General features: G+C 33.0%; 3 protein-coding genes across 8 annotated transcripts; 1 reads left to right on the forward strand and 2 right to left on the reverse strand.

Moving 5' to 3' along the window:
- Nucleotides 1–1,436: 1,436 nt before the first annotated feature.
- On the forward strand, nucleotides 1,437–11,866 carry LOC7481419 (long chain acyl-CoA synthetase 1). 3 transcript variants are annotated; one of them, XM_024595691.2, is made up of 20 exons: nucleotides 1,437–1,601; nucleotides 1,941–2,111; nucleotides 2,484–2,547; nucleotides 2,620–2,709; nucleotides 2,847–2,903; nucleotides 2,984–3,032; nucleotides 3,432–3,508; nucleotides 3,616–3,655; nucleotides 7,756–7,850; nucleotides 8,264–8,431; nucleotides 8,783–8,893; nucleotides 9,272–9,359; nucleotides 9,458–9,524; nucleotides 9,633–9,708; nucleotides 9,951–10,068; nucleotides 10,398–10,643; nucleotides 10,723–10,862; nucleotides 10,966–11,148; nucleotides 11,361–11,480; nucleotides 11,567–11,866. In XM_024595691.2, exons 2-20 carry the CDS (start codon nucleotides 1,960–1,962, stop codon nucleotides 11,612–11,614), a joined length of 1,989 nt encoding a protein of 662 aa, XP_024451459.1. In that variant the 5' UTR covers nucleotides 1,437–1,601; nucleotides 1,941–1,959; the 3' UTR covers nucleotides 11,615–11,866. The 3 variants fall into 3 exon arrangements, with proteins under 3 accessions (XP_024451459.1, XP_024451461.1, XP_052306813.1); XM_024595693.2 differs by having other exon boundaries at nucleotides 1,460–1,601; nucleotides 1,936–2,111; XM_052450853.1 differs by lacking the exon at nucleotides 1,437–1,601 and adding an exon at nucleotides 1,651–1,669.
- A 124-nt stretch (nucleotides 11,867–11,990) lies between these two features.
- LOC7481418 (probable pre-mRNA-splicing factor ATP-dependent RNA helicase DEAH2) lies at nucleotides 11,991–15,829 on the reverse strand. 4 transcript variants are annotated; one of them, XM_002301492.4, is made up of 7 exons: nucleotides 15,356–15,824; nucleotides 14,790–14,992; nucleotides 13,612–14,696; nucleotides 13,071–13,196; nucleotides 12,738–12,976; nucleotides 12,487–12,605; nucleotides 11,991–12,406 (listed from the first exon to the last, which is right to left on the reverse strand). In XM_002301492.4, the coding sequence occupies exons 1-7, from the start codon at nucleotides 15,641–15,643 to the stop codon at nucleotides 12,280–12,282; spliced, it is 2,187 nt and encodes a 728-aa protein (XP_002301528.1). In that variant the 5' UTR covers nucleotides 15,644–15,824; the 3' UTR covers nucleotides 11,991–12,279. The 4 variants fall into 4 exon arrangements, 3 of the variants coding, with proteins under 3 accessions (XP_002301528.1, XP_024451457.1, XP_024451458.1); XM_024595689.2 differs by lacking the exons at nucleotides 11,991–12,406; nucleotides 12,487–12,605 and having other exon boundaries at nucleotides 12,827–12,976; nucleotides 13,071–13,171; nucleotides 15,356–15,828; XR_008058627.1 differs by lacking the exons at nucleotides 11,991–12,406; nucleotides 12,487–12,605 and having other exon boundaries at nucleotides 12,953–12,976; nucleotides 13,071–13,297; nucleotides 15,356–15,829.
- Nucleotides 15,830–24,187: 8,358 nt separating this feature from the next.
- LOC7481417 (probable glycerol-3-phosphate acyltransferase 3) lies at nucleotides 24,188–26,353 on the reverse strand. Its single transcript, XM_002301491.4, has 2 exons — nucleotides 25,595–26,353; nucleotides 24,188–25,321 (listed from the first exon to the last, which is right to left on the reverse strand). The coding sequence occupies exons 1-2, from the start codon at nucleotides 26,312–26,314 to the stop codon at nucleotides 24,428–24,430; spliced, it is 1,614 nt and encodes a 537-aa protein (XP_002301527.3). The 5' UTR covers nucleotides 26,315–26,353; the 3' UTR covers nucleotides 24,188–24,427.
- Between the last annotated feature and the right edge of the window lie 1,254 nt (nucleotides 26,354–27,607).

A 27,607-nucleotide genomic window follows, 5' to 3' on the forward strand; every position in this document is an offset into this window, starting at 1 on the left:
GTAAAATATAACTAATTAATTAGTATTGGAAGAGAAGTTGGGTGGCTAATTAGAAAGTAAAGTGGCAGATGATGGCAGTAATTAATTTGTATTGCAAGGAAAAGTGGGACACTAGGTTTGTTTTGTTGTAAAAGATGCGGAAAGTGGGATTTAGGTTTGCTGTAAAAGATGTAGAAAGTGGGACATAGGTTTGCTATAAAAGATAGGGAAAGTGGGACAAGATTTGCTGTGTAAAATTTAAAAGGGAAAGTGGGTCATTAATTTTTTTTTAACCTGGGCTACAGCCCTCCTTAGCCTTGTAAAAGGCTCCGCCCCTGGGTATAAGTTTTTTGAAACACAAACATGCCCCAGTGAAAATATGTTGGGTCTAGCGCTTGCCAGATCCAGCCATGATTGGATTTAGCAATGTGCCATGTCCCGGATAAGTTAGGCTTGACAGTGTGTCAAGCCTCAGGCGTTGGGTCTGACGCTAGCCAGACCCAGCCACAATTGAGCTTGGCAGTGTGCTAAGCCTCAGGCTCGATAGGTCTGGTGCTAGCCAGACCCAGTCATAGATAGACTTGGCAATGTGACAAGCTTAAGCACGTTGGGCTGGTGCTGGCCAGACTTAAGAGATAATTGAGTCTAACACCATCAATTCTATAAGATTTTATATAAAATCATAAAAGAATTATTTCTCAACAAATAGGCTTAATTAAATAAATCTATACTCCACCAAAATCATTAGATGTATTAAAGTCTTTCATAGTCAACATGTCACCATCTTTTAGTTTGAGAAAATGAGTGGAATACAGCTTACAATACAACTCAAAATATCACAAAGGTAAAATTACACTTCAATCCATCCTCTCCACAAAAAAATAAGAGTCGTGAGTATAAATACACTATGAGATCTTCAGAAAAAAAGTTCACAATTTTATTCTCTACTGCATTTATATTTTGAGAGCATCTCTCTTTAAAATATTATTATATTCTTTTTCTCTAAAAAGATATTTAAGTATTAGGGAGTCATTACTTTCACTAAAAAAAAATCTTTTGCAAGTAATAATCACAAACTATCTTGACTTACCATGCACCAAATATAAGTTATCAACAATCTTATTTTAAAAAAAAAAATTACTGGGATTACTTAATTAATTTACTATCTAAACCAGAAACCTTTTCGTAGGATACTTAAATTTGTATTACTTCATCAATTTGCTATTTCCTAAATGAAATAATTGTATTTAGTATCCTATGTGCATGGTGGTGAAGTGCATCTACTGCATTTATGATGGGTTTTCCTTTCCGTGCCATTTATGCCATTTAATTTGGGTGGATGCGTATTAAGTCAAGTGGGTAGTAGCTGGGTAATTTGTCTGTACGATAATTCATTAATGAGCTTGCCGGACCATCATCTGTCTTGCTTAATTATCAACTCTTTTTTTTTTTTTTTTCTAGTAACTCTGTGAATTATAGAGTAATCACTGTGGGCACTTTTTAATCTTTAATCTTGATTTTACTGCTTCTATGCTCTATATAACCACCCTAGCTGTGATACCTGTTAACAAGACTCTTTTCGTTTTGTTTTTCCTTCTCCTTCTGGGTTTTGCTATCTGCAGGTCAACCTTTGTCATGTCATGAATTACCTTTTATCTTTTCCAGTAATTGATTTGACTTCACAACCACGGTTAGGAAGGAACACACCGTTAATGTTGGTTAAAAGAAAGTCTGGGCTTGTTAACTAACTTGATTTTCCTTTACCTTCTTTATTTTTTGGCTTCAAACTTCAGTTTTGATGCTAATTTATTCGCTGATTTTTCTCCCACAATCTCTTATATTTTTTATGGTGCTGAAATTTTAGTATACTTGTCGCAGAGTTTTAGCTGAGTTACGCCAGCCATTCCTGACTTCAGTTTTGAGCAACTTGTATCTAAATCTGTACGTTTTCTGTAGAGCAGCGGGTGAAACAGCAAACTAATGGCATTGAAGGCATTTGCTGCTCAGGTTGAGGAGGGGAGGGAAGGAAAAGATGGGAAACCTTCTGTTGGTCCTGTGTATCGTAATCTACTATCCAAGAAAGAATATCCTCCTCTTGATCGCGATGTGACCACATCTTGGGATATTTTCAGGTATGAAATTGATCAGCAAGAGTAGTAGGAATCTCAGCTTGTATTAAGCAACATCCTTCTGTTATGCTATCAAGTATTAATTTAAAGCTAGACCTTAAGGTAATGGAAGCCAAAGCTAGCTACAAACTACGTTGGTTTTGCAGGTTTAGATGGTTAAAGAAACTATGTTTGGTACAATTAGACATGTTTGCTTTTATATGTGAGAATTAATGGAGATAGAACATAGATGTTTAGGCAGAATGGCAGCCCATGTAGCTTGCCAATGATGTTGGCTGGAGTTTAACTTGAAAGCTTGGATATTGAGATGGTTTTGACTTTTTTGCGCTTGTTATAAAATTCGTCTCTTGACAATGAAAATCTTTCGATGCATAGTTCATCTGCCAAGAAGTATCCTGAATATAAAATGCTTGGATGGCGTAAATTTGTTGACGGGAAGGTAAATATCTGGTTGAAAGTTCTGTAGATTAGAACAGTTGGGGCAGTTTTTTTGACTTTGATCCTTCTTTAGGTGGGGCCTTATGTCTGGAAAACTTACAAGGAAGTTTATGATGAAGTTTTGCAAATTAGCTCTGCATTGCGGGCATCCGGTGCTGAACCAGTAAGCATAGATATGTGCATTTAGCAGGGACTTGGATTAGAGTGACTTTGGATTTGAAGATTTGGCAATTAAAGCTTTCTTTCTTTTCTTTTCCCTTTGGTCATTTTTCCTGTGCCATAATTAATTCCTGGTGGCAGGGCTACCGAGTTGGTATTTATGGATCAAACTGTCCTCAATGGATCGAGGCAATGGAGGTCTGCTTTCTTTAATATTCTACGACTTGCCGTTTATTGGCTGAACTTTTATTTTCTTTACTTTCATTGTCTCTGTGTAGGCTTGCAATGCCCAAAGCTTAGTCTGCGTGCCTCTCTATGATACTATCGGTAAACTTCTTTCTACAATACTCTCAATATAGGATTAAAATCTGTGCTCTCTTTCGGTAAAAAAAGATCCAAAAAGCTTTCATCACTGGTTTTTGTTCCAAGCTGTAAATCCACTGGTGTGGGTGGTGTGATCGGATTCTGCAGCTGAAAGCTTTGCAAAGGAGAAAATCTTCATTTATAGTTTTTATCCTTGTGCTTTCTACTTCAACTGAAAGTAGACAGTGAACTTCAAATAACCATTAGTGGCTTGCGCTCTAGTTTTAAATCCTGCATTCCTCCGTCTCTCTGTAAGTCATTTATTAATATTCTAGAGATGGGTTTCCGAGGGGGCACCATGCATCTCGACCTCTCTGATTCTTCTCTCCAATTAAGCAGGGTTTTTTATTTTCTTGGATGCAGGTCCTCGTGCTGTAAACTTTATTATAGATCACGCGGAGATTGATTTTGTCTTTGTCCAAGACAAAAAAGTGAAAGAAGTAAGAAAAGTTTTTCTGTTTTCTGATGATCATATGTATTCTCTTCCGCATGACGCTGCTTATAAGAGCTGCAGATTCTCTAATTTGACATGCACTTCTATTTGCAGTTGCTAGATCCTGATTGCGCATCTGCTCAGCGGCTTAAAGGTAAGCATTAGATCACTAAATAAATTGCTTGCAACTAGAATCAAATTTAAGGTTGTAGGAAAGTAACTAGCAAGCATATAAACTTAAATAAGATGAATTAAACAAGTAAATCCTTTTCACTTTAACATGCATGCCCCTTTGCTTTCAAGTATCGTATTTTTCTGTCCTTATTGCTAGTTATTTGGTATAGATGGATTGAGTATAGTCAACATTTTAGGATTCTTACACCACTATTTTTATTAGTTGTGCCATGAACTTGAAAAACAAACTCAAAAATCTCTCAACAGAAAACTTGAAATTAAACTCTAGAACTACTGAAGAAAAAATGGAGTGGAGAAGTTGAGAAAAACAAATGAGAGAAGGCTAAAGACCTACTGCTTTGTGTGCACAAAACATCTTATACTGATTTCTTGATCCAAAACTAAACTAATGCATATTTAATTCTAGTAATTACTAGATTCATCACTTTACTTTAATTACCCCGCCATAAAAAGATAAAAAAAACTAATAATTCTTGTCTAAAAAACATTGTAATTATTGCCTTAAAAACCAGATTTTCTACTTAGAAAATAAAATTATTCAGGATGAGGAAAAGTATTGTTCAGGTTGGTTGTCTATTCATGGATTGACTAAACAAAAATAGGTTGGCATAATAATTTATTATTTACTCATAATTTATTTTAAAAAAGTTAGTGTTTCATGTTAAAGTATTTTTGTTGAAGAATGATTTATTTCCAATAAAGCCCTAACCCTAAAAGTGAGTGGATTTCACTTTTAATTTGACATCAAATATATCTATCAATCATATTTAAAATAAATTTCTAACAATCCCCGCGTAAATGAAAATTTTGACAATATATAAGAACTCGAAGATTTATAGAAAGATAATGACTTGGTAGATCATTACATTATAATAGGTAGCTTTTGGCTTTGAATATTTATTAATGAAATACTATTAAATTTACTCGACTAATTAGTGATTAGTGAAGGCAATGTCTAAACTTATTGGTTAACATTTTCTTGGTAAAATTTATAAAAATAATAATAATACCTTGTGCAATCATCTATAAAAATAATATAATATTTTTTCTCACCTCTAGTTTGCATAAATTTTAAATCACCAATACCCGACTTAATTAAAAAAAGGTTTTATGATTTGTTTTTCACTAATTCTTTTTAATTGTTTTAAAAGAACGTTTTATGAATTTGATTATGCACAAACCTAACATTTATGATTTTTCTCAAAAACTATACTTGGTAAATATTCAATATTAATTAAACTTTGTGTAGAATTATAGTTCACATGTAAGTAATGGTTATTATTATTATTCATCTCATCATTTTTTATAATGGTTATTGAATTTATTTTAAAGAGGTCATCGCAAAGATAGGCATCCTTTTCAACAAACATCCCATTTTTAAGGAGTACAAATTTGTTAATCTTAACTATCATTTTAAAATTATTTTTACCTAACAAGAAGACAGACACTAAGTCTTTTCTAATATCAGTAACATGAAGTATATTGTTGAGGGTATGAAGCTTTTTATAAGTCATCTTTAGTATGATCTTTCCAATGCCCAATACCTTAGAGATTAATGAATTTTTCATGTATAAATGTTCACCATCTACTTCTTTATAAGTGGAAAACATTTTCTTATCAGCGCATACATGTCTTGTTGCACTAGTATTAACCCACAGCTCCTCAGGATTTTTTATCGATTTGACTTCGAAAACAACAATAGACACATTCAATTTTGACACATCATTTATCAACCTTAGTGATATTAGTTTAAGCAGTCCTTCCTTTTTAGGGTTTTCTTGTTGATCCTTGTTTATACAATTCTTGACTTGGTGTTCAGTCTTATGCATATGAAGTTGTTTCCATTGAAATTTTGACAATTTGTTTCCCTTTCATAAAAGCCTTTTCTTAGGTTTTTTAGATAACTCGTTCAACAATGTTTGCATTAGGCGCTATAGTGGAAAAGTTAGCTCTTTTTTCAAAGAACTTAGTGTCCTCTCTTATCCTCAATCTTAAAATGAAGTCTTTAACTCTCATCTTTTTACGCTTATGTTTAAGGTAGTTCTTAAATTTTTTAAAAAAAAAGTGCATTTTTTTTTTATAATTATAGCTACTTGAAAGGATTCACTCAAAACCATTCTTTCAGCATAAATATCATGCAATATAAGTTAAAACTCTTGAACTTGTCTTATCATGGTTCTTGAATTGACCATCTTAAAATCTAAAAATTTACCAACTATGAATTTTTTTTATACCAACATCTCTAGCTTTGTACTTTCAATCCAAAGCTTTACATAATGTCTTTATACTCTTGATTGAACTATACACATCATATAGTATGTTATCAAATCCATTCAAGATATAGTTCTTACACGTGAAATTACTATAATTTCATGTGTCCACAACTACCACAATGATAGGATCAGATTCACTATCTAATAGATTTTTCAAGTTCAAAGTGGTTAGATAAAAAAGCATCTTTTACTATCACCTTTTAAAGTTCAATACATTGAAATTTTTAGGTTTTCTTACTATGCATCACAAAAGGTAACCGAAGTAGTATTAACCAAAGCAACATTAATTATAGTAACCAGATTTTAATTTGAAGTCAAGGTAAAATTTCTCAAATAACATCTAGATATATATAATTAAATTTTGGTTTTAAACTTTCAAATGACAAAGAATTACAATAGGTAAAAAAAATTCAACAAAGAAATTAAGGAGATAATTTCTAACTTATAATTTAGTATTTTTATCATTTATAAACTATGTTATCATAAATTAAATTAAACAAAAACAATTACAAAAAATAAAATGATAAGCCTTAAGATTGTTATCAAAATTTAATTGAAGTTTATTAGGTTTAATTTTGTTCACCTAAATATATGAGAGTTGCAATAGATAGTTTAATATTATCATTAAATAAGTTGTATGCAATTTAACCTTGAAAAAAAAAGCAACTAGCAAGTATACAAACTTAAAAACCATGACTTGAACAAATAAATCATTTTTACTTCAACATACATGTAAAGAAAGCAATATATTAAATAGTTTGTTTAGTATGCTTACTTACTTATTGAAGCATATAGGATGATATTGTTTTTAAGAATTGTGTACTTTGTTCTTAAAACTTTATTACTCGTTATTTGGTGCAAATAGGTTGATTGCAATCAGCTTCTCAAGATTCCAATAATATTATCTTTGATTACTTGCACTATTAAACAAAGTCCACAAACAAGGAAACAAACTCAAAAACCTCTATACAAAAATCTTGAACTTAAGCTCTAGAATAACTAATAAAAAAAGAGTTGAAATATTTGGAAAAGCAAAGGAGAGAAGGCCGAAGAGCTACTACTTTGTTTGTACAAACAATTTATCATTCAATCCTTTTTTATACTGATTTTTTAAACTAGAATTAATGTAGAGTTAATTGTGGTAATTAACTGAATTAATTATCACCATTTTACTTTAATTGCCTACCATAAAAAGATAAATCGGGTAGTTTTTGCCTTAAAAACTAGATGTTTTTACTTATAAAACAAAAGTGTTCAAGAAGAGAAAGATTATTGTTTATTCATGTGTTAGCTAAACAAAAATGATTTGAAAAAAATAAAATTATGAGCAAAAAATTTATTGCAAGTCCAAACCTAGATCCCGGGACTCGAGCCTAAGCCGAGTTGAGAGAGTAAGGGTGTATAGCTAAAGCTTAAATCTCACTTATCCTAGTACCTCTCCGTTTTAAAAACTTTAATGTCATATGAAACTAATTTTGACTATTTAATTTCTCTTTATAAATAAGATTTAAGAAAATCTTATAATATCTCAATCATGGATTAAGGGTTTTATAGTTCAAAAAAAACATGGCAATCATAATTTCTTTGAATTAAATTTTTCATATACCAATAATTTATCTTAAACTAATTAATGTTTATATTAAAATATTTTTATTAGAGAATAATTTTCAGTAAATTATTAACCTTGAACATAAGTTTACTCTGCTTTTAATTTGAACTTCATTGACATGTTTATTTAAAATAAATTTCTAACAATACATCCTACTAAGTTTAATTGTGATTGCAGCAATTGTTTGCTTCACTTCTTTGACGGAGGAAGAGAAGGATCGGGCAGCCCAAATGGGGATAAAATCATACTCTTGGGAAGAGTATCTATGCATGGTTAGATATAACTTCACCTTCATGAAATTTATCAGTTGTCTTGTGTGGAGATATAGTACTTCTTCAGATTGAGAATAGTCCTCGTGTTAATCTGTATCCAGGTCCTCTCTTTCCGAGTGATGATAACTGAAGATAGTTGCAATGTTAATATATAGTTGAGGCTAGAGGGTTTTCATATGCTGTTTAAACTCCTACTATATTTGACATTATTTTGCATCAGAGTGAACTGTATAAAACTAGATAAACTTATTTTCAACCTTGATAAAGTTCTGTAGGGTATGAGACACTTCCTTGCTTACAACTTCTGGGAGTACTGCTCCGATTCCCCATAATTGATAGAATGGAGTTGATACAATATTGCTTTTTTTTTCCTGGTTCCTTTGTGGTTAGTTTTTAAGAGTCTTGTGCATTAGGGAAAAGAGAATCCATCGGAGATATTCCCGCCTCAGCCTCTTAGCATTTGCACAATTATGTACACAAGTGGTACCAGTGGAGATCCCAAAGGTGTTGTGATATTGCATGAAACAGTTGCAGCTTTTGTCAGAGGCATTGATCTATTTATGGAACAATTTGAAGACAAGGTGGGAAAATAAATATGGTATTTTTTTATTTAGTGTTCTCTCATTATGTATGAAGTTGTATGTACAAGCAAAAACTGGTTTGAATAAACAAAATGCATTAATTCTACTGGCTTAAAATTATTCAGTAACCCAAAGTTCACCATGAGAAACCTTTTTTTTTTTCTTTTTGCAAGTCGGAGCCTGTCCTTATTATCTTAGTTGACAACTTTAACTAACGATCGGCATATATAAAAATCAGTTCTCATCTTGATTGCTTGCGTTCTCTGCTTGAATATGTTGCTGTGGTCAAGTATTGTTCTTCTACCTGGATTTATCTTGTTGTTTTGAAACACATTTTGTGACTTAAAACAGATGACAACTGATGATGTGTATCTATCTTTCCTGCCGCTTGCTCATGTCCTTGATCGCATGATCGAGGAATACTTTTTCCGGAAAGGTGCTTCTGTTGGCTATTATCATGGGGTATGCTGCTGGAACACCACTATTTGAACTTCGAACAGGTTATTGGTCAGTGAAAGAGAGGAGGAAATGTTAAACAACTGGACTTTCTGTAGGGTATTATCACGAGGTATCCGCATAAAAATCATGACGACTACTGATAGTTGTAGTTGTAATGGACTATTGAGTGATAGTTAAACATGGAATTCGTGCTGGCATGATACAATGATGCAGTAGGAAAAAGGAAGGAAATGAAAGAGCCATGCACTCTACTGAGTACCAAATTCACCATATGACTTGAGTGTTCACTTTCAATTTTCCACATTCACCGATTTTCCTATAAATTCTCAGATCTTTGATTAGCAATAATTGTTTCTCAAGATTATATGGGTTGATTTGAAGGATTTGAATGCTTTGAGGGATGATTTGATGGAGTTGAAGCCAACATGTTTAGCTGGTGTACCTCGAGTCTTCGAAAAAATACAAGAAGGCATGGAAATCCCTATAGTAATCTATCAAGCGCACATAAATTGATCTTGAAAGATGTTTGGCAGTTCTTATTTAAGACTAGGTTCATCTGTATTTCAGGTATAAAGAAGGCATTACAAGAACTCAGTCCACTACGCAGGAATATATTCGATGTTTTGTATAGATAGTAAGTTGGTCTTCTCTTAAGTAATGAAATTTGTTCTCAATACTAGCAATGATTGGATACAACAATTTCTGTAACGATGCTGAAAGTACCTTTTCTGTTGCTATACAGCAAGCTTGGCTGGATGAATCGGGGTTACAGACAAAAATATGCATCGCCATTGGCAGACCTGTTAGCCTTCAGGAAGGTTGTATCTGGCCTCCCTCAATAAGTCGTATTTTACTCAAAATATAGCACACAGCTTGTAAGAAACTCCCAGAAATGACCGCACCAGTTTCCTGCTTCCAAATTTGTGGAACCCTAAATTCATGGTTCTTAAATACGTTGGCCAATCAATTGACTGATTGAAAACCATTTACCATCATTTATCTCTGCATTACTACTACCGTCTTGCCCATAAAGCTTTTATCATTGATTTCTCTTTGTTAGGTCAAAGCTAAGTTAGGTGGCCGCCTTCGACTAATAATATGTGGAGGTGCATCCTTGAGCACTGAGGTGGAGGAGTTCTTGCGGGTTACGTCCTGTGCCTTTGTAATCCAAGGCTATGGTAACGAGCTGTTTCCTTAACAATGAGGACAAACATTAGTAGTCCATGTAGATTAATTGTATTGGAAAATGATGAAACATTGCTTTAAGCATATAGTTTAGGGCAACTAGGTTAATGCTCATGAAGATCCTATTCATTTCTTTATGCAATGCAATGATTTTAGTGGAGGAATGATCTTGTCTGAGCATTTTGAGTATAATCCTCAGAGATTGCCTTCTCTTGCAAGTAGCTTGATAAATGATAATCCATTCTGATCCTGCCAGCATGGCTACTTAGGTTAATGCTCATCTTGTAGGCAGTCGAATTCTCATCCACTTACATTTCTTTAGGGTTGACCGAAAGCTGTGGACCAGCCACCATGGCCTTTCCAGATGAAATGTGCATGCTGGGTACAGTTGGGGCAGTAGCTGTATACAATGATCTGTGCCTGGAGGAGGTTCCGGAGATGGGATACGATCCGCTTGGTAATCCTCCTTGTGGCGAGATATGCCTCCGAGGGAAGACTCTTTTCTCTGGTTATTACAAGAATCCAGAACTGACAAGAGAGAGCATGAAAGATGGGTGGTTCCATACAGGTTAAACAGCCATCGTTTCTTGTCAAACAGGATGCCTCTACATTTGTGTGTTGACTCTTTCATTCTTTGGCATTTTCAGGAGACATAGGAGAAATTCTTCCAAATGGAGTCGTCAAGATTATTGACAGGAAGAAAAATCTTATAAAACTCTCTCAGGGAGAGTATATTGCTATTGAGTACTTGGAAAATGTATACAATAACACTCCAATTGTTGAGGACGTAAGCATTGTTTCAACTCAACTTCTTAATTGAAAGTTTTATCATGTGATCGCTAGGTGCGTTGAGGTTTTATTGAAATTGCGTTATCATGTTCTTTGTTAAGATTTGGATCTACGGGGACAGCTGCAAGTCAATGCTGGTTGCAGTAGTTGTGCTTCATGAAGAAAACACAAAAAGCTGGGCGTACTTGAATGGCCATATGGGTTCATTCACCGAACTCTGCTCTCTCCATCAGCTACAGAAACTTGTCCTCTCAGAGCTAAAGACTACGGCTGAAAGAAACAAGGTAGTCTCTGCTGAACCTGAATTTCAAACCAATGCGACCTGTCACTAGCTTCCTTTCAGGCTTTCTGCTGTTTGCTATATCTGTAGCTCCAGAGCTTCAGAGAATCGTTTTACCCTTTTCAAAGTTTTCAAGGAAGTTATTTGCATTCCTTCAAGTCAGCTGATAAGTTTTTTTTTTTTTTTTGACACTTCTTCCCCATTTCTTATTATCAGTTGAAAGGTTTTGAACATATCAAGGGAGTGATACTGGAGTCCTGCCCCTTCGACATTGAAAAGGATTTGGTGACTGCAACCTTGAAGAAGAAGAGAAACAAGTTGGTTAGCCACTATCGGGTAAATAAATGGAACAACTCCCTTCTTGTGCTTGCATCCTGTTGAACAATTGCTTATTAATTTCCAACTTATTTAATGATGTACAGGTGGAAATTGATGAACTTTATCAAAAACTGGCTGAAGGACGAGCATGATCAGTTAATCAAGATCCATAGAGTGTGCAATGTTACCTCTTGAACTACCAGTATTGGATTTATCCTCGCTATTTCGCACTTCAAAACCCCCATAAAGCGTGTATGGGAAATTTAATATATGGAACACTGTCGACAAGAATCTTGTGATCTCTCCTGCTCTTTAAATAATTGCAGCACTCTAATCATGTTGGAGCTAGTAATAACCATGCCGGCTTTTCATGTGATAATAATGATTATCGTAGGTTTCGAGAATGGGATAGCTCTTGACATGAAAAGGCTCGCATGAGGCCCGCCCCCTCTGGTTCAATTCACTACAATTTTAGTATCGAATCTTCTGCATACCAGTAGTCAGTAGAGTGAGATCATGACCACAGCATAGCAAATTCATACCCGTTTCAATTTTCTTTAAATGTTTAACGCCTAAACCTTAAAACGGCAACAATCCCACATCCAAAAATAAATGTGGATGCTTGAAGTCCAGAGAAAATGAAAAATGCTAAAGCTACTATTTGAAGAAATGGTACAAGCCAGATTGGCCAGGCAACTGGATCCAGAAAGGTGGTTGTGTTGCACATTAGTACTGGATAGCTTCGGAAGGACAGCCACGCTTTTAGTTTCTGGATAAGAAATACTGGAAGGATCCAGCAACTCATCAGTCAACACATTCATTTTCTGTTCCTGTTCTCCTCCTTCTCCCTCTCCCGCTTCCTGTAAAGCTTTTCAAGAACCCGCTTGGCCTCACATTGCGGGAAATTTTGCAAGTCATAGTAATGTGGTGCTATGTCTACCAACCTGCACATAACATAAATAAATAAAAACATGTATTGAGGGACAACATTGAAAGACAAGGATTGGAGGAAGGATAGACTAACCATTCCCCACGAATGTCTAGCACAGTCCTTATATAATTCCGGCTGGTCAAGACATATTCATTGTAAATCACCCACTCCGGCTTGTGATCCAAACAATTTGAAGGATGCAGGTGCACCACCTGAAAAACAAATTACCACCACAAAACAAAATTGTTATCTAACACATAATCTTTCAATAATTTGCCTTGAATGAAAAGAACATTAGACCATCACTGCAAAAATAACATAACCAATATATATTATCCACATACTTGGTTGTCTTTCACTGTCAAGTAGTGTCCACTTTGTTCCAGGTGAGCAACCTGCATAAAGTATCCGGCTAAAATAGATTTTCTTATGTTGATGTAGTAGTCACGGCTGTTGAAGTCAGTGCTGCATAACTTGAGGTTAAACCTGGCCATGATACGCACAAGTTGTTGTCTTACATTGTCAGCAGCCTTCAGTGCTCTATGATTGACAAAATTTTCATAGCACCAAGATGGATCCTCATCTGCAATCCATTCGCCAATGGTAAGAATCTTACTAAAATGACAACTAATTCAGATGAATCATCATTAAAAAGAGAGAGTAAGACAAGCACTTACTGTTTTGCTTATATGCGTGATACACATTCAACAGCGTGAGGTGATCCCCATCAATGTGCCCAAACCTTGCTTTTGCTTCATCAGCAGCCTTTTGCGCCTCCCTAGGGCGGACAAAGCAATTGGGTACTAAAGAAAGAATTTGGTTACCACAGAAGAGGCCCATGGTAGGTCAGCAGATGCATACAGGCGAGACGATACCATTTGCTTCATGAGATAATACTGAGAAACTGCAACTATCTGCATCAGCACTTACTTAGAATCCGATGGTACATGCCATCCGGGGGCATGGGACCCATACAAGACAGTTGCTGATGACGACCTAATAGGACACATAAATTCTTTAACTGCATACATGCATACTGGCGAACACATGCATGCAGTTAAACAACTAATGTGGTGCACAGAAAACTGGCTGCACACATGCCATATAGAGAGGGATGCATCTGATAATACTGCAACCCAATGGCACCTATTCCCCCTATATCATTTAGACCAGACTCAAGACAACAATAAAGAAAATAAACATGGTAGAAAAACATACCTGAAAGCATGGCTGAAATTGAAAGAATTTCATTCGAACAGTTGAATTCTGGACTCACAACAAGCATCTTTGACAGCTGAGGATCCAAGGGAAATTCACTCATGATCTCCCCAAGCTTTGTCAAATTCCCCTCATCATCCAATGCTCCCAAATAATTCAACACCTCCAATGCTCGCATCAATGTCTCAGGGGCAGGAGGATCCATGAAATCAAAGTGCACCAGATCATCAATACCCAATTTCTTCAACGTTAGAACTGTATTTGCAAGGTTTGACCGCAATATCTCTGGATAGGTCTGAGGCTGAAGATCCTGGTTGAAACTTTTCTCTGTGTAGAGTCTAAAACATTTGCCTGGTTGAGTTCTTCCAGCACGTCCTGATCTCTGGTGGGCACTAGCCTTTGATATGGGGGAAACTAACAAAGATTCAACCCGCACTCGTGGGTTATAAACCTTTTGTTTTGAGAAGCCAGGGTCGATAACATAAACAATACCATCTATAGTCAAAGAAGTTTCTGCAATGTTTGTTGACACCACAATCTTCCTTCCAGAAGGGCCACCCTCCTGCAGTGGAGGTGGAGCAGGTTCGAATATTTTTTGCTGCATGGCTGGTGGAAGCGTAGAATATAGAGGCACCACTTTCACTGGCCCCACTTGGTCCCCCAAATTTCCAATTTCTTTTGTTATTTTTCGGCAAGCATCTTCTATCTCCTCCTCCCCAGTTAGGAAAACAAGTATATCTCCAAGGGGTTCACACAAGTGTATCTGGACAACTGTTCGAATTGCTGCCTCGAGGTAATCCCTCTCAGGGTCCTGGGTATAGAAAATTTCAACCGGATGAAGCCTGCCAGGAACTTTCATAAGCGGTGCTTCACCAAAATAACCCTGAAATTTCTCAGCCTCAAGTGTTGCACTCATTACAACTAGCTTCAGGTCAGGCCTATTTTTCAGCACTTCTTTAAGAAGCCCGAATAGCACATCTGTTGATAGAGTTCTTTCGTGGGCCTCATCAAGAATTATTACTTTGTACCGTTCCAAAAGTGGATCGGTCATTGCTTCTCTTAAAAGCATACCATCAGTAAGATACCTGCCACAAAGGAGAAGAAAAATGAGCACATGACTTAAATCCAAGAATCTTAGGAAAATAAATGAAGTGACATAAGGGAGCCGAGCATCTCACTTCAAAACCGTTTTCGCACTGCTACAGTCTTCAAAACGGATGCTATAACCAACCTCTTCGCCAATTGTAACATCCATCTCCTCAGCAACACGTCGAGAAACAGACATTGCCGCCACCCTTCGAGGTTGGGTACATGCAATCATCATCTTCCTACGTTTATCCGGAGATTCTAAGTCTACAGCTTCCAAAACAAACTGAGGAATCTGTACCATCAGAAGTTTTTCATCGGTTAATTATTTCTATGCTTGTCTAGTTTCCATTACAGTATATTACTAACAGCTAACTCGCAACAACACGCTGCTTTTAAAAAAAAATGAAAATACATCTAACTGCAATAGACAAATAATCCATCATTTCCTTCTCAAAAAAAATAATCTTTCTCATTACCTCTACTATTCAAGCTAAAATTCTATTTTTTAAAAAAAAACTACGATAATCAATCAGTAATTAAAAGATTTGCAAGCAAAGTATTAAAACAATCAATCAGTAATTAAAGTAATTAGACAAACAACTCAAAACACATACAGTAGACAAATCAAGAAAAAAGGAAAGAAAAGGGAACAAACCTGAGTGGTTTTACCACTACCAGTCTCGCCAACAAGGATGATAGCCTGATTTTTCTTCAAAACTTGTAAGAAATCCTCTTTTTGATGCCAAACAGGCAAATTCTTCCTCTTCTCTAATATATCATAGTACCTCTGTGAGTAGGGCTTCCCATTCCACCGATTTATCAAACTACTTCCTCCATTGTTATTGTTACCCATCGCCCCGTTCGATTTCACGATCTTTGCAGAAAGCGACGTCTCGTCAACCACGTCGAATAAACTCACCTTCCTCTTCCTCTCCGTACCCATCCAAATCTATCCTATCCGACCAAACCCTAACAGTTTTGGGATTGAATGATTTGAAATAGAGTTGTCAAGGAGAAAGAGAACCCTAAAAGGTCAGGAGATGGAGAGATAGGAGGAGGAGGAGGCTAGGGCATTAGTGCCGTGTTGTTATATATTAGTACTGTTTGAGAGATGGAAAGAACTTTCGCGATTTGCTTATTGGTCCCTTTCGGTTCTTATATTTTATGGGGAGCAGACAACAACGAAAGCGGTTGAATTTCCTTCTTCTATTTTTCATTTAAGGGCCCGGCCTTGAAAACAGATCGGGTATAAGCCCGGCCCAATAGAGAGATGGAGCAGCAGCCTGTTGAATAGTAAATGTGTGCTACTTGCTATATTTTTGTATTCGAATTCAAAGAAAACTCGTAAGAATGACGTTTACTGCTTTGAAACTTTTATTCAAGGACTTTACTGTATCCATATTGGGTTTTAACTAAAGTCAAATTGTAAACAAAAACAAAAACCGGTTGAACTTTCCTTTAAAGGGAGTAGTTAAACCTCAAATCTCGTGCATTGTTTTTAAAAATATTTTTTATTTAAAAATATATTAAAATAATTATTTTATATTTTTTATATTAGCATATTAGAATTATTAAAAAACACTAAAATATAAATTTAATATTTTTTCAAACCGAACATACATAAATATAATTTAAAATACAATATCAAACAGACTCTATAAATAACGGGAAGCTATATAGGATTTTATTGTTCATATGAATATTGAAGTACTATGATATGGTTTTTAAGCACGTCGTTCAACCTCGAGGTTGCATGTTTGAGAATAACCTAGCGCAAAACTTTTTTAATTATAACACACGACATGTCATCTGTCATATTTTTAAAAAATCAAAGAAGTATCAGACCATGAAATGTTATTTTTCATGTTTTAAAAAATTAAAAATCAAAGAAGGGTAAGGTGGTGGGCCTAACCCTTTCGATGACTTTTTTTTTCTTTAGTTTTTTTACACTTACTTACTCTTTAATTTTGACATATTCTTAAATATTATTATAAATTTTTATTTGCATCTTAATATTTTTCAACTATTATGTATTTCATTTGAAAATAACAGTACTATAATAAATCGTTTGATTGAAATTGATTTTTTGTTATTAAACTTTTAAACTGATTTTCAACATGAGTTTATCATATTTATGATTTTTTTTAGTTTCCAGTCACATAAAATATTAAGTAAAAAACTAAAACGTGTGGAACGAGTACTATTGAGCTGGTACTATGCACCATCTTACATTTCACTGTGGACCTTTTGTTCATAATTTTATTTTTTAAAATTTGATCCTCAAGCTTTTTTTTGTGCAATTGCATCCTTTTACGTCAAATTCAAGGGCAATTGAATCAAATTTGTTGACTAAGAATAAAATTGAAAGATAAGAGATCAAAGTAAAAAAGACGTTTAAAATGGGTGATGGTTTCAAAATTCACACAAAAAGTTTAATTTAGTCCTTATACTTTAAAAATTACACATATTCAGTACCTTAATTTTTTTTTTAATTTAGTTTTGGTACAAAAGTTTATTTTTATTATTTTTTTAATTCTTGGTTTGAGAGATGAGAGAAAGGTCACTGGATTGTGGTGGTAGAGAAAGAAAAGTATCGTTGATACCGATTTAAGCTACCAAAATTATTAATATCTCTGTCAAATGGTTCCATTTGATGAGGGGAGTTAATATTATGTGTTTTTTTTCCTTTAAAGATCATGAAAAAACATATATGAGTTTAGGAAGTTTTTTGTTTGGAGTTTATTTTAGTTTTCAAGATGGTGTTTTGGGTTTTTCAAGGTCTTACATAAGTTTATTACAGTTCTTAGATTGTTTTCTAGGTGAATTAGGTCAAGAATTGGTTGAAAAACAGGTTTTTAGGTAAAAAAAACTTTACGCCCTGATTTTCCGGTCACCATAATGGGCAGAATTTAGACAAAAATAGATGATGTGTCGCCTGATATTTTTTCAAAAAACATTAGTGCAGCCAACATATGTCTGCCTCAAATGCAACAAAAAAAAAAGGCCCGAGCACAGGGACCCTAATAAAATAGGTAAAACAAGCTTGTCTGGTTTGTCAAGTCTAACAATGTCTAGCCTTTTCTTTTTCTTTTCTATTTTTATTTTATTTTTTAGATTAATGCATTTTTTATATTTTTTTCAAAATTATTATTTTTTTTTATATTTCAATTAATACTACTTATATATTTTATTTTGTTTGTAGAGCCCTTTTTTAAATAATTTTTTTTGTTATTTTGTATATATTTAATTTTTGAAGAGATGTTTTTCTTATTTATCTATATTTTTTTTAATCTTTTGTCTAGGTAAACTTTATTTTTTCAAATAAAAAAAATTATTTTTAGATAATATTTATAATATTTTCAGCCTTGTAAGGTTGTTTTTCCTTTTATTTTACTAATTAATTTAATATGTGTGTTTATTTTTATTATCATTTGATTGAATAAAAAATAATTAATAAATAAATTTAACAAACACAACCGGGTAAATGTCTCGTCTTATAAGATGAAATATTTTGATCTATATGTATCTCTTGATTTTTTCTATTTTTTTTAGTTATCATTTATGATCTTTTTTTATTTATTAACACACCTAGTTATCAATTTATTTGATTACGTGTATGCATAAAAAAATTTTACTTTCTACAAAAACACGTCAAAAAAACTTGTGCATATAATTTTTTTGTTGAAAAAAATATATATAGTCCACGACGAAACGCGGGTCGCATAGCTCATGAACATGCTATCTTGAGATTGTTTATCAACGTGCTTTAATAATTATAAAATATTTTAAAAAATAAAAATAATAATTCCAATTAAAAATATTATGCTAACTAAAATAAACAAAAGATACAGTACTAAAAAAATATATCTTGACGAATTTTTTTTTAAATGAGTGTAGTTTTTAATTTAATGACAACACTTATGAATTTCCCAGTAACTATATATTTTTTGTATGTTTAAAAAAGTTTGAGCCGCGCAGCATATCACATCATGAGCATATAAACTAAGGGTGTGTTTGGTATTGCGGTTACTGTTGTGGTTGTGGTTTAAAAAAAGTTATTTTATAAAAAGTACTTTTAGTTGAGGTTGGTTTGAAAAAATATATGTTTGGCTAAAACTGTGGTTGAAATTGAGGTTGAAAAAAAAGTAGTTTAATGTGTTTGGTTAATAATGCTTTTGAAATTGAGGTTATAAAATAATTTTAAAAATATATATATTAATATTGATGGTTTTTAATTTAAATATTGTAGATTTAACTATTGTTATTACATCATGAAATAAATAATACTTTATATAAAATATTTTTTATTGTTCCATTAAACTATCTACAATTCCATCACGTAAGAAATACATACGACAAGGACTACAGTTTTTTTTGTTTCTTAAGCACGCAACAACATCAGGTAAAATATAATTAGGAATAAAATTGGAATTGCGATCAAATTCTATAAATGTTACGTCATCAAACAATCTCTGTCTAATTTATGCAGTGTCATTGAATAATGTTAAACACCAGTTTTTTTGAATAAAACACAATTAAAAAATAAAAAATAATTTTTATTTTTTATTTTACTGGGTCAGACCTGGTTCAATGCATTTTTGAGCTTTGAACCGGAACCGGTCCGACCGGAACAGTGTAGCATGGCTACACTGTTCGTGCTAATTAATTAGCATGAAGGGCGCAAGAAGCAACATTCGTCTGCTTTTTTTTCTCCTGTGTTTTGGACGCTGAAATGTCGTGGGTCCCATGAATAGTAAATTGCTTTTTTTCTTTACCAAACGGGTTGCATCTGCGTTTTGTTAAAAACACAGACGTAACCTCGCTACCAAACGTTCTCTAACTAATAGAAACTAAATCAATGAATAACTTATTAAAAATCCAAAAAAATTAAAGTTAAAGTTAAAATACGAAAAATAAAAATGATTAAGTTAAATTTTTTCAGAAAAAAAAAAAAAAAAAACAACAAATAATAAACCAAACAGCTGCCATTAACATGCGCTGAAAAAAAAAAAAAAAACACGACGGGGTTTTCAATGACACATAAAAGGATATTTTTGGACAGATTAGAGGTCTTGAATCTTGATCACTTGATATTCTTGTTGCTGGAACGCTGAAGAGAAATGATTATTGACGACTTTGGAGTTAGAAATTACGAGGATCAATTCTATTGTCGTGTTATTGATTTTGTCCTTATAAAAAACAATTAACAAAAACTTAAATCTACTAGAAGGAAAATTACTGTGAACTAAAATGCAGAACACTATTTATTATAATAATGTAACAACAAAATTGCTCTTAAGATATAGTCTTTGAATCATGCATTAGGGCAAGATAACCTTTTTAGTTTGATACAATTATCATTCTTAAATTATGTGGGGATAGATTGTTTTTTTCCTTTTTTTTTTGGGCACAATAAAAGTATTTAATTACCTCGAAAACCAAAAAAAAAAAACTTACATTAAGGGTATTTTTTTAATCTTTTCAATTTCTTCATGTAAAATAATTTAATTATTCTTAAATCCAAAATTTACCCAATTGTCTTCTAGTGACTTTTCATTCTTTTATTATAGTTTTTTGGTTAATATAGAGATGATTCAAGGTCTTTTTTATATTTTAATAAATGTTAAATATTCTTAAAAAAAAAAAAACTTTCTTGATCATGCATTGCATGTGCTAACAAATGGGTGACACGTGCGGGGGCACCCGATGACCAAAGACCACTTCTACGACGATACTTGAATTCTATCAGCGTCCCTTTATATGACATCGACAATCTTTTATTTTTTCTCATTTTTTTCTCTTACCCCCTCGATTTTTGCGTCCACCCCTTAAAAATTTTAAAGCAACTCTTCAATTTATTTTTTCTTCAAATTTGGTCCTTATTCTTTTAATTATTATTTATATTATTTTGAATAATTTATAAAATTTAAATTCCTTTTCAATTTTTTCCTCATTCGATATTTTCATCTTTCAAGTCTGGTTCTTATTCTTTTGATTGCTATTTTTTTTTTTTAGATGGCCTCTTAAATTGATTTTGTTTTGCATTTTCATCTTTCTTAAGTTTTATTTCCTATCAAATTTGATCCTTATTTTTTTATTGCTATTTTTTTAAAAAAAAAATTCATCATTCAACATTAAATTGGTTGTGAATTGAGCTTCTTGATTGAGCCCGGGTTTGGAATTTAACGGGTTGTGAGTTTTAAAGATTAACTCAAGTTTAGAAGATTCGATTAAGTTTACTTGATATTTTCTTTCCTTTCTTTGGGCTCATTTTTTTTAAGTTTCATCCTTCAATATTTATTCCATTAGAGATTGAGAGCTGTTATTTTTATTTATTTGTTTTATGTTAATTGTTTTACTAATTTTAAAAATGATTAGGGTTATCTCGTGTTTTTTTATTTGTTGTTCTTTATTGAATTTTCTTAAACTAATTTTTTAAATTGATTTTTTTTTAAATTTCATCATTCAATATTGAATTGGTTGATAATTGAAATTTTTAATTCAGCCCGGGTCTAAGATTTCATGGTTTGTGAGTTTGAGATATTAACTCAAGTTGAGAATGTTCGCTCGGGTTCACTTGGTTATTGTTTTTTTTAAGCTCATATTTTTTCAATTTCATCTTTTAATATTTATATTATTAGCGATTAGGCTTCATTCTTTGTTGAATTCTCTTCCACTAAGTTTTTAATTTGATTTTTTTTCAATTTTATCCTTCAATAAATTGGCTAGGAATCAAAATATTTAATTCAACCCGAGTTTAGGATTTTAAAGGTTGCGAGTTTGAGATATTAGCTCAAGTTTAGGAGGTTCATCTGAGTTTGATTGATTTTTTTTTTTGTTTAAGTTCATGTTTTTTTCAGCCTCATCCTTTAGCATTTATATTATTAGGATTAGGCTTCGTTCTTTGTTGAATTCTCTTCCGCTAATTTTTAAATCTGATTTTTTTTTTCAATTTCATCCTTCAATAAATTGGCTAGAAATTGAAATATTTAATTCAGTTCGGGTCTAGAATTTCATGGGTTGCGAGTTTAAGACATTAGCTCAAGTTTAGAAAGTTCGCCCGAATTTGTTTTTTTTTTTCAAGTTTTTTAATCTCATGTTTTTTTTAGTCTCATCATTTAATATTTATATTATTAGCGATTATACTCTATTTTTTTATCTGCTTTATATATGATTTTTTGTGAATTTTTAAAATGACTCGGGTTATCTTAGGTTTTTTTATTTGTTTTTTTATTTTACTTTGGGAAATTTTTAAATCAATATTTTTTTTTAATACCATCCTTCAACATTATATCGGCTAAGAATTAATTTTCTTTTTAGTTCCATCCTTTAAATTTGAGGGTTTTTTTTTTATAATGAGTTTCATGATTTTCTTTGATTTTTTTTATATTCGTTTATCATGGTCATGTCACTTATACCTAAGATTTGATAGGTTGACATGAGTTGGCTCAAGTTTTTCTAGGGTCACTTTTTTTAAAAATTTAATAGTTTTTACGTTCCCTCTTTCAACATTAGGTTCTTTTTGAATTGAGCTTTGCAATGTTTCTTGGTTTGCCATCTTTTGGTTTATCTTATTCACATGATTCAGATCATAAAGTTTGGTTGACTTACCTATATTGTTGAGTATTTTTTTATCTTTTTTTTAATTGATTGTTTTTTTAATTTCATCATTCTATGTTGGGTTTGTTTTAAATTAAACTTTGATTTTTTTTATTTGTTTTTTATTGGTTTATTCTGATCTCATGACTTAACTTGTATATTTGATATACTCACTTAGATCGGCTCAGGTAAAAAAAAAAATTAAGTTTTGTTATTCCACATTTGATTGGATGAAATCATAGCTTCATCATCTTTTTTCGTTTTGATAATTGTTTTTTTTATTTTTCAAGTTCTCATTATTCTTTTTATTTAAATAAGTTAATTTACTTTAATTTTTTATTCTTTAATTCTCCATTTAAATTATACCAACTTTTTATATCCCGAGTCAATAGTTTTTTTAAAAAAAACATGCTTATTTTTTTATTATATTTGTCTTTCCATAGTTTTTATGAGCGGAAAAACACCCATTCCTTTTATGCATCTCAAAAGGCACTTCTGATTTTCCTCTTCTTTTTCTTGTTCGTTCTCTATAAATAAATATAGAAAACTTTAAATAATACATTTTATAAAAAAAAAACCAAAAACATTTCTACAAATATATATCACCGCATTAAAAAATATACATAAGTAGAAATCATTTATTTTTATGCATGTCTAAACGCAGTCCTGATTTTTTTTTCCTTTTTTTTCTTTCTTGTGCATTCTCTTTTGATTTTTGAATAAATAAAAAATATAAAAAACTTTAAAAAATATATATTTTTTAAAACCAAAAACATTTCTACAAAAATATATCACGGCAGTAAAAGATATACATAAGTAGACATAATTTAGCGATTTTTTATTGATAACTTTTTTGAATGAAGTGTACTGATAACTCTAATTTATTTGGTTATTATACAATGAAGGTGGGCTACGAGGCTCAACAAACTTATAATAAATGAAAAAACACTTGTTATCTTACAAGATTAGTAGGTGGAAATTTCCAATTAAAATAAAAAAAGAAGAAGAAATATATGGAAACTCTTGGTAAACAAATAAAGCAGCACGATAGTTTCCATAGTTATTACTATATTTGTTGTCTGCGCTAGTATGAAGGCCGGGAAAAAAAAATCGATGTAAAAGAAAATATTAGGGGTAGAAAAATCTTAAACCGAGTCATTACTTTAATTAGTAAAGTTAAATAATATTAAAAAAATACAAGTTATACTTTATATACTAAAAAACTTGGGAGCACCTCTCTGTTTTTTTTCTTAATTTAATTTTGAATTTATCTTTATAAATTATTTTAGTTTGATTTCTTTAAAGTTATTGCAGTCCCAAACAAATATCTTAATATTTGGTTTATACTCGATTTTACAAGAGTTTATTTTTATTATCATATAATTTTTTTAAAAAATATTTTTTAAAAAACAAAGTTTTTAAACCAAGTGAAGTTCGTCACCTGGTGTGGATTTTGCAAGTTATATTACAAAGTTCGAGTCATTTAAATATGTCATCGTCTTAATATTACAAAAAAAATCATACTGAACTTTGTAAGTTAAACCATACTTTTTACCAATCATCTGGGTTGGCTTCGAATCTTTTAGGTTCACTGGATCATATCAAGATAATTCTCACATAATTTAATTTAAATCTGAACTAGACAATAAGTCAAGTAAAATTTTTCTAAGATTAACCCGTTGAGTCAGATTTAATAATAATATCAAATAACTTTTTATAACCTAAATATATTTTCTTACACTATTTTTTTTATTTGTGCCATGGTGTAGTGTTACCCTATGAACTTAGTAATCACTCAAATTATCTCACAAGGACAACTTTAGAAATTGATTCTAACATGTCACATGGATGTTCTAACATATAATTACATCCTGTCAAAACTCAAGCGAGACCTATATGCCCACAACAATAAACAAATAGAGTGATATAATAAAGGGACATGCATCATATGACATTAGCCTGATGTTTTACAGTTAGCTATAAAAAATGAAAACAAAAACTAACTAAAATAAACAAATAGAGTGCCACCTTTCTGCGCACAACAACAATAAACAATTCAATGGTGCCCTTGACATACAACAAATTTGAACGTTCTCGACGCTCAAATCTGGTTAGGAAAATTTGGATTTCACCGTTGGTTGCAAGTTATGCCTTCATTGCCAGCTAAAATCAAGTACTTGTCTCTTCTTGTAAGCTTGGTGCACTCAAAGCTCAATGCCTTGCCAATCTCACTCTGCACGTAATTGGCAACATCAAATCTTGATTTATCACTGTCCTGGCATGTGGACAGTCCAGATACGCCGTCGAGCAACTGAATAGTGTAACTTGGTCGAGGGTTCATGAGGAAGAAAAGTGGGTCTAGGCACTTGAGCCCACCGGCAGTTGTGCCATAAAACATGCTCACATGGGTGTCCAAAGCCACAGGCACTATGTCATCGCTCATCTCAGCAAATAACGGGCTAAATCTCAAGAGGTATGGCTCTCTACATGTGGTACCTTCTGGGCAAACCACAAGATCCCCTTGATTTAACAGTCTCTCCATCATCTTTGCATCTTGTTCACGATCACGAGTTAAGCGAACGGTCCTGATTGGTGACAGTATCTCTGACAATCTACTAAGGCTGTATGTGACAGCAGTGAAATTTTTCTTTAAGGCGAAAGAAAGGTACAGAGGATCTAGTAATGTTCTATGATTGCAGACATAAAGGAGGCCTTTTTTGGATTCATTTTCTTTTGAGCTTGGAAGCACTGAAGAAGACAATTTGGGTTTTGATATCGCTACTTTAACCCCAGTGAAAGTTAGTGTGGGAATGGACATGCTGTATGGTAGAGATAAAGCCACAGCGGCCCTGATCAAGGCAAGGACGAAGCCGAAAGGGACCCACATGAATAATGCTAGAGTGGCCAGTGGGGTTGGTCTTAGAGCAAGTCTACCGTCGTGGAAAATAAGGGGTTTTGGGTATCTGTCTCTTGGGAGGTGTTGCCAGCTTCTCTTGTCTACCCTTCTGACCAAGTAAATCTCCTGTTGTGAGAAAGCAAGAAAGCAGCATTAAGTACGAGAAATTTAGAGTAGTCATGTAAGGGAAAAAAGAAACAATTCAGTACTGTCCCTTTCCGTTAATTTTTACTAGCTAAAATATATTCTCAAAACATGCATATATAGGCAAATAGTACTTAACAAAGGACTCAATTGCTTATATACACAATGCAAATGCATGAAAATGTTGGTTTACGGCTCAAGAAAAAAAAAACAAAGGATATATATATGAAGATGTTCGGAAAAAGAAAAGCTCACCTTGCAATGGGAAAATAAAGGATGATCAAGAGAGCTATTTAACTGACTAATGCCAATGATATCGTCATGGCTAATAACACTATCCTTTCCGAGTATCTCCTCCAAGTTTAGCATGTCTTTCTTCTTCTCTTCCAAGAGTCCCAAAAAATACCCACAGCCCGTCTTCAGCTCCCTCCCAACAACACAGTTAACATCCAAGTAGTCTCTTAGGAAACTTTCAATCATGACTTGAGGGAAGTGATCACTCACGGCCACTTTCCTCCCTCCTCTTTTCAATTCCTCAAGTGCCTCCAACCCAACATCCTCCAAGAAAAACTTCGGCAAAACAGCACTTCCAACCCTAAAGCTCTCTTTTTTTATCCCGAAGAAGCAAACCATTACCATTATCTTTAAGCCCATATCTTGACCAACTAAGCAAATAAATGGGTATAACAGAAAGAGAATAAGGGCCCTTAATAAGCTTCCAGCTTCGAAAGCCACAAGCATAAAGTAAGGAAACAAAGAGTATGATTTCAGCAAAGTTCCTTCCACATTAAAGACCATTGTTTTGGCTGATAAGTCTGATCTAAAAGAAAGAGAAGCATACTTCTGGTATTTGCCATGGGCTGCATGGACATTGCTCAAACTTCTTTGCAGACCTTTTGGGTTCCTGAACTGTCTAGAGATAATGCGAAAGAAAAAGAAGAAGAGGTTTTGGAAGAAAAACGCCCTTGGAAACATTTTTTCAGCGTTCACAGTGCCAATATCGCTGGAGGTGTTGTGCATGGTGTCTGCTCTTGTTAGAACCATCCTTGTTTTATATTGTAGCAGGTATAATAGAGCCCTTGCAATTGCTTATTATTACAGGCATGCCACCAGTACAACACGGTTACGCACTGTACCAAAGTACCAAAATAGAAAAAGACAACACGGTTCATATTAATAACTCAAGACCGCGTCGTCACTTGCACACCAAATAGGACAATGTTTTTTTCTTTTCCGAGATAATAAATTGAGGATTAATATATAATTGTTATATTTATTATAGCTGATTAATGTTACTGATTTGACTTATGTTATGAAATAATTATGAATTTTAGATGATTAGTTTAGCATTCATCTTGATAACTTTTAATTTAAAAGTAAATAATTCATTTATATATGATCTTAATAAAAAACTATAAATTTCCTAGATCTCAAGATTTTTAAATCGAAACCATAAAATTATCTACATAATAATAACTAATGAACTATAACGAACAAAATTTGAATACGAATCTCGTTTTTATTATTTTTTAATATCATAACAAATTCAAAAATTACTAGTTGAGCTCCTTCAGATTAGGTTGGAAATCTTTTTTTTTTTTTTAGATGATGATCTACAAATTGGACCGAATCTCTCTTCAAATATATATAGCAGGGCCCATCCATATTGCGAAGGGAAGCTTCAAGTAGTGGGACCGTTTATCTGACCATTGCTGTCAAACAGGGAACTTATTAACGAAGGAAACTTATCAACGAATATAGGGTTGGTGTCACGGGATAATTTTTTACTCTATGAATAAATCCATGCGGCAGTTTAGTTTCTCACTAGACTTAGCCTTTCCTTATTAATGCAACTTGTGTTTGTTAAGCAACTAAGTTTTTCACTCACCCAAGAGGTTTCCCACACTTTCTCTCGTTACGTAGACAAGCAGAATACACAAGTAGATTGCACAACACAAAGCACACCGAGAATACAAGAAGAACTCTCAACCTTTATTTATCTCGTCAACAAAGGATTACACAATGTGTGCTATGCACAGAATTTGCATGCTACACAATCAAACTTACACACGTTATTTCCTCTCTATGCATTCTCTATCTCGTATGCTCTACATCTAAGAGCATCAACAACTATTTATAGCCAAGTCTGTGAGCTGCAAGGCTCACCCATGATCTTCTATTTTTCAGGACATAGTGGGGCACTTTCTCCCCCATCTTCTCCACGATCTCAGCAGCTTGGAGAGCACCCCAGTTATGCTCCCACGTTCT

This window comes from Populus trichocarpa, chromosome 2 (assembly GCF_000002775.5).
Source record: "Populus trichocarpa isolate Nisqually-1 chromosome 2, P.trichocarpa_v4.1, whole genome shotgun sequence".
NCBI classification, from domain to species: Eukaryota; Viridiplantae; Streptophyta; class Magnoliopsida; order Malpighiales; family Salicaceae; genus Populus; species Populus trichocarpa.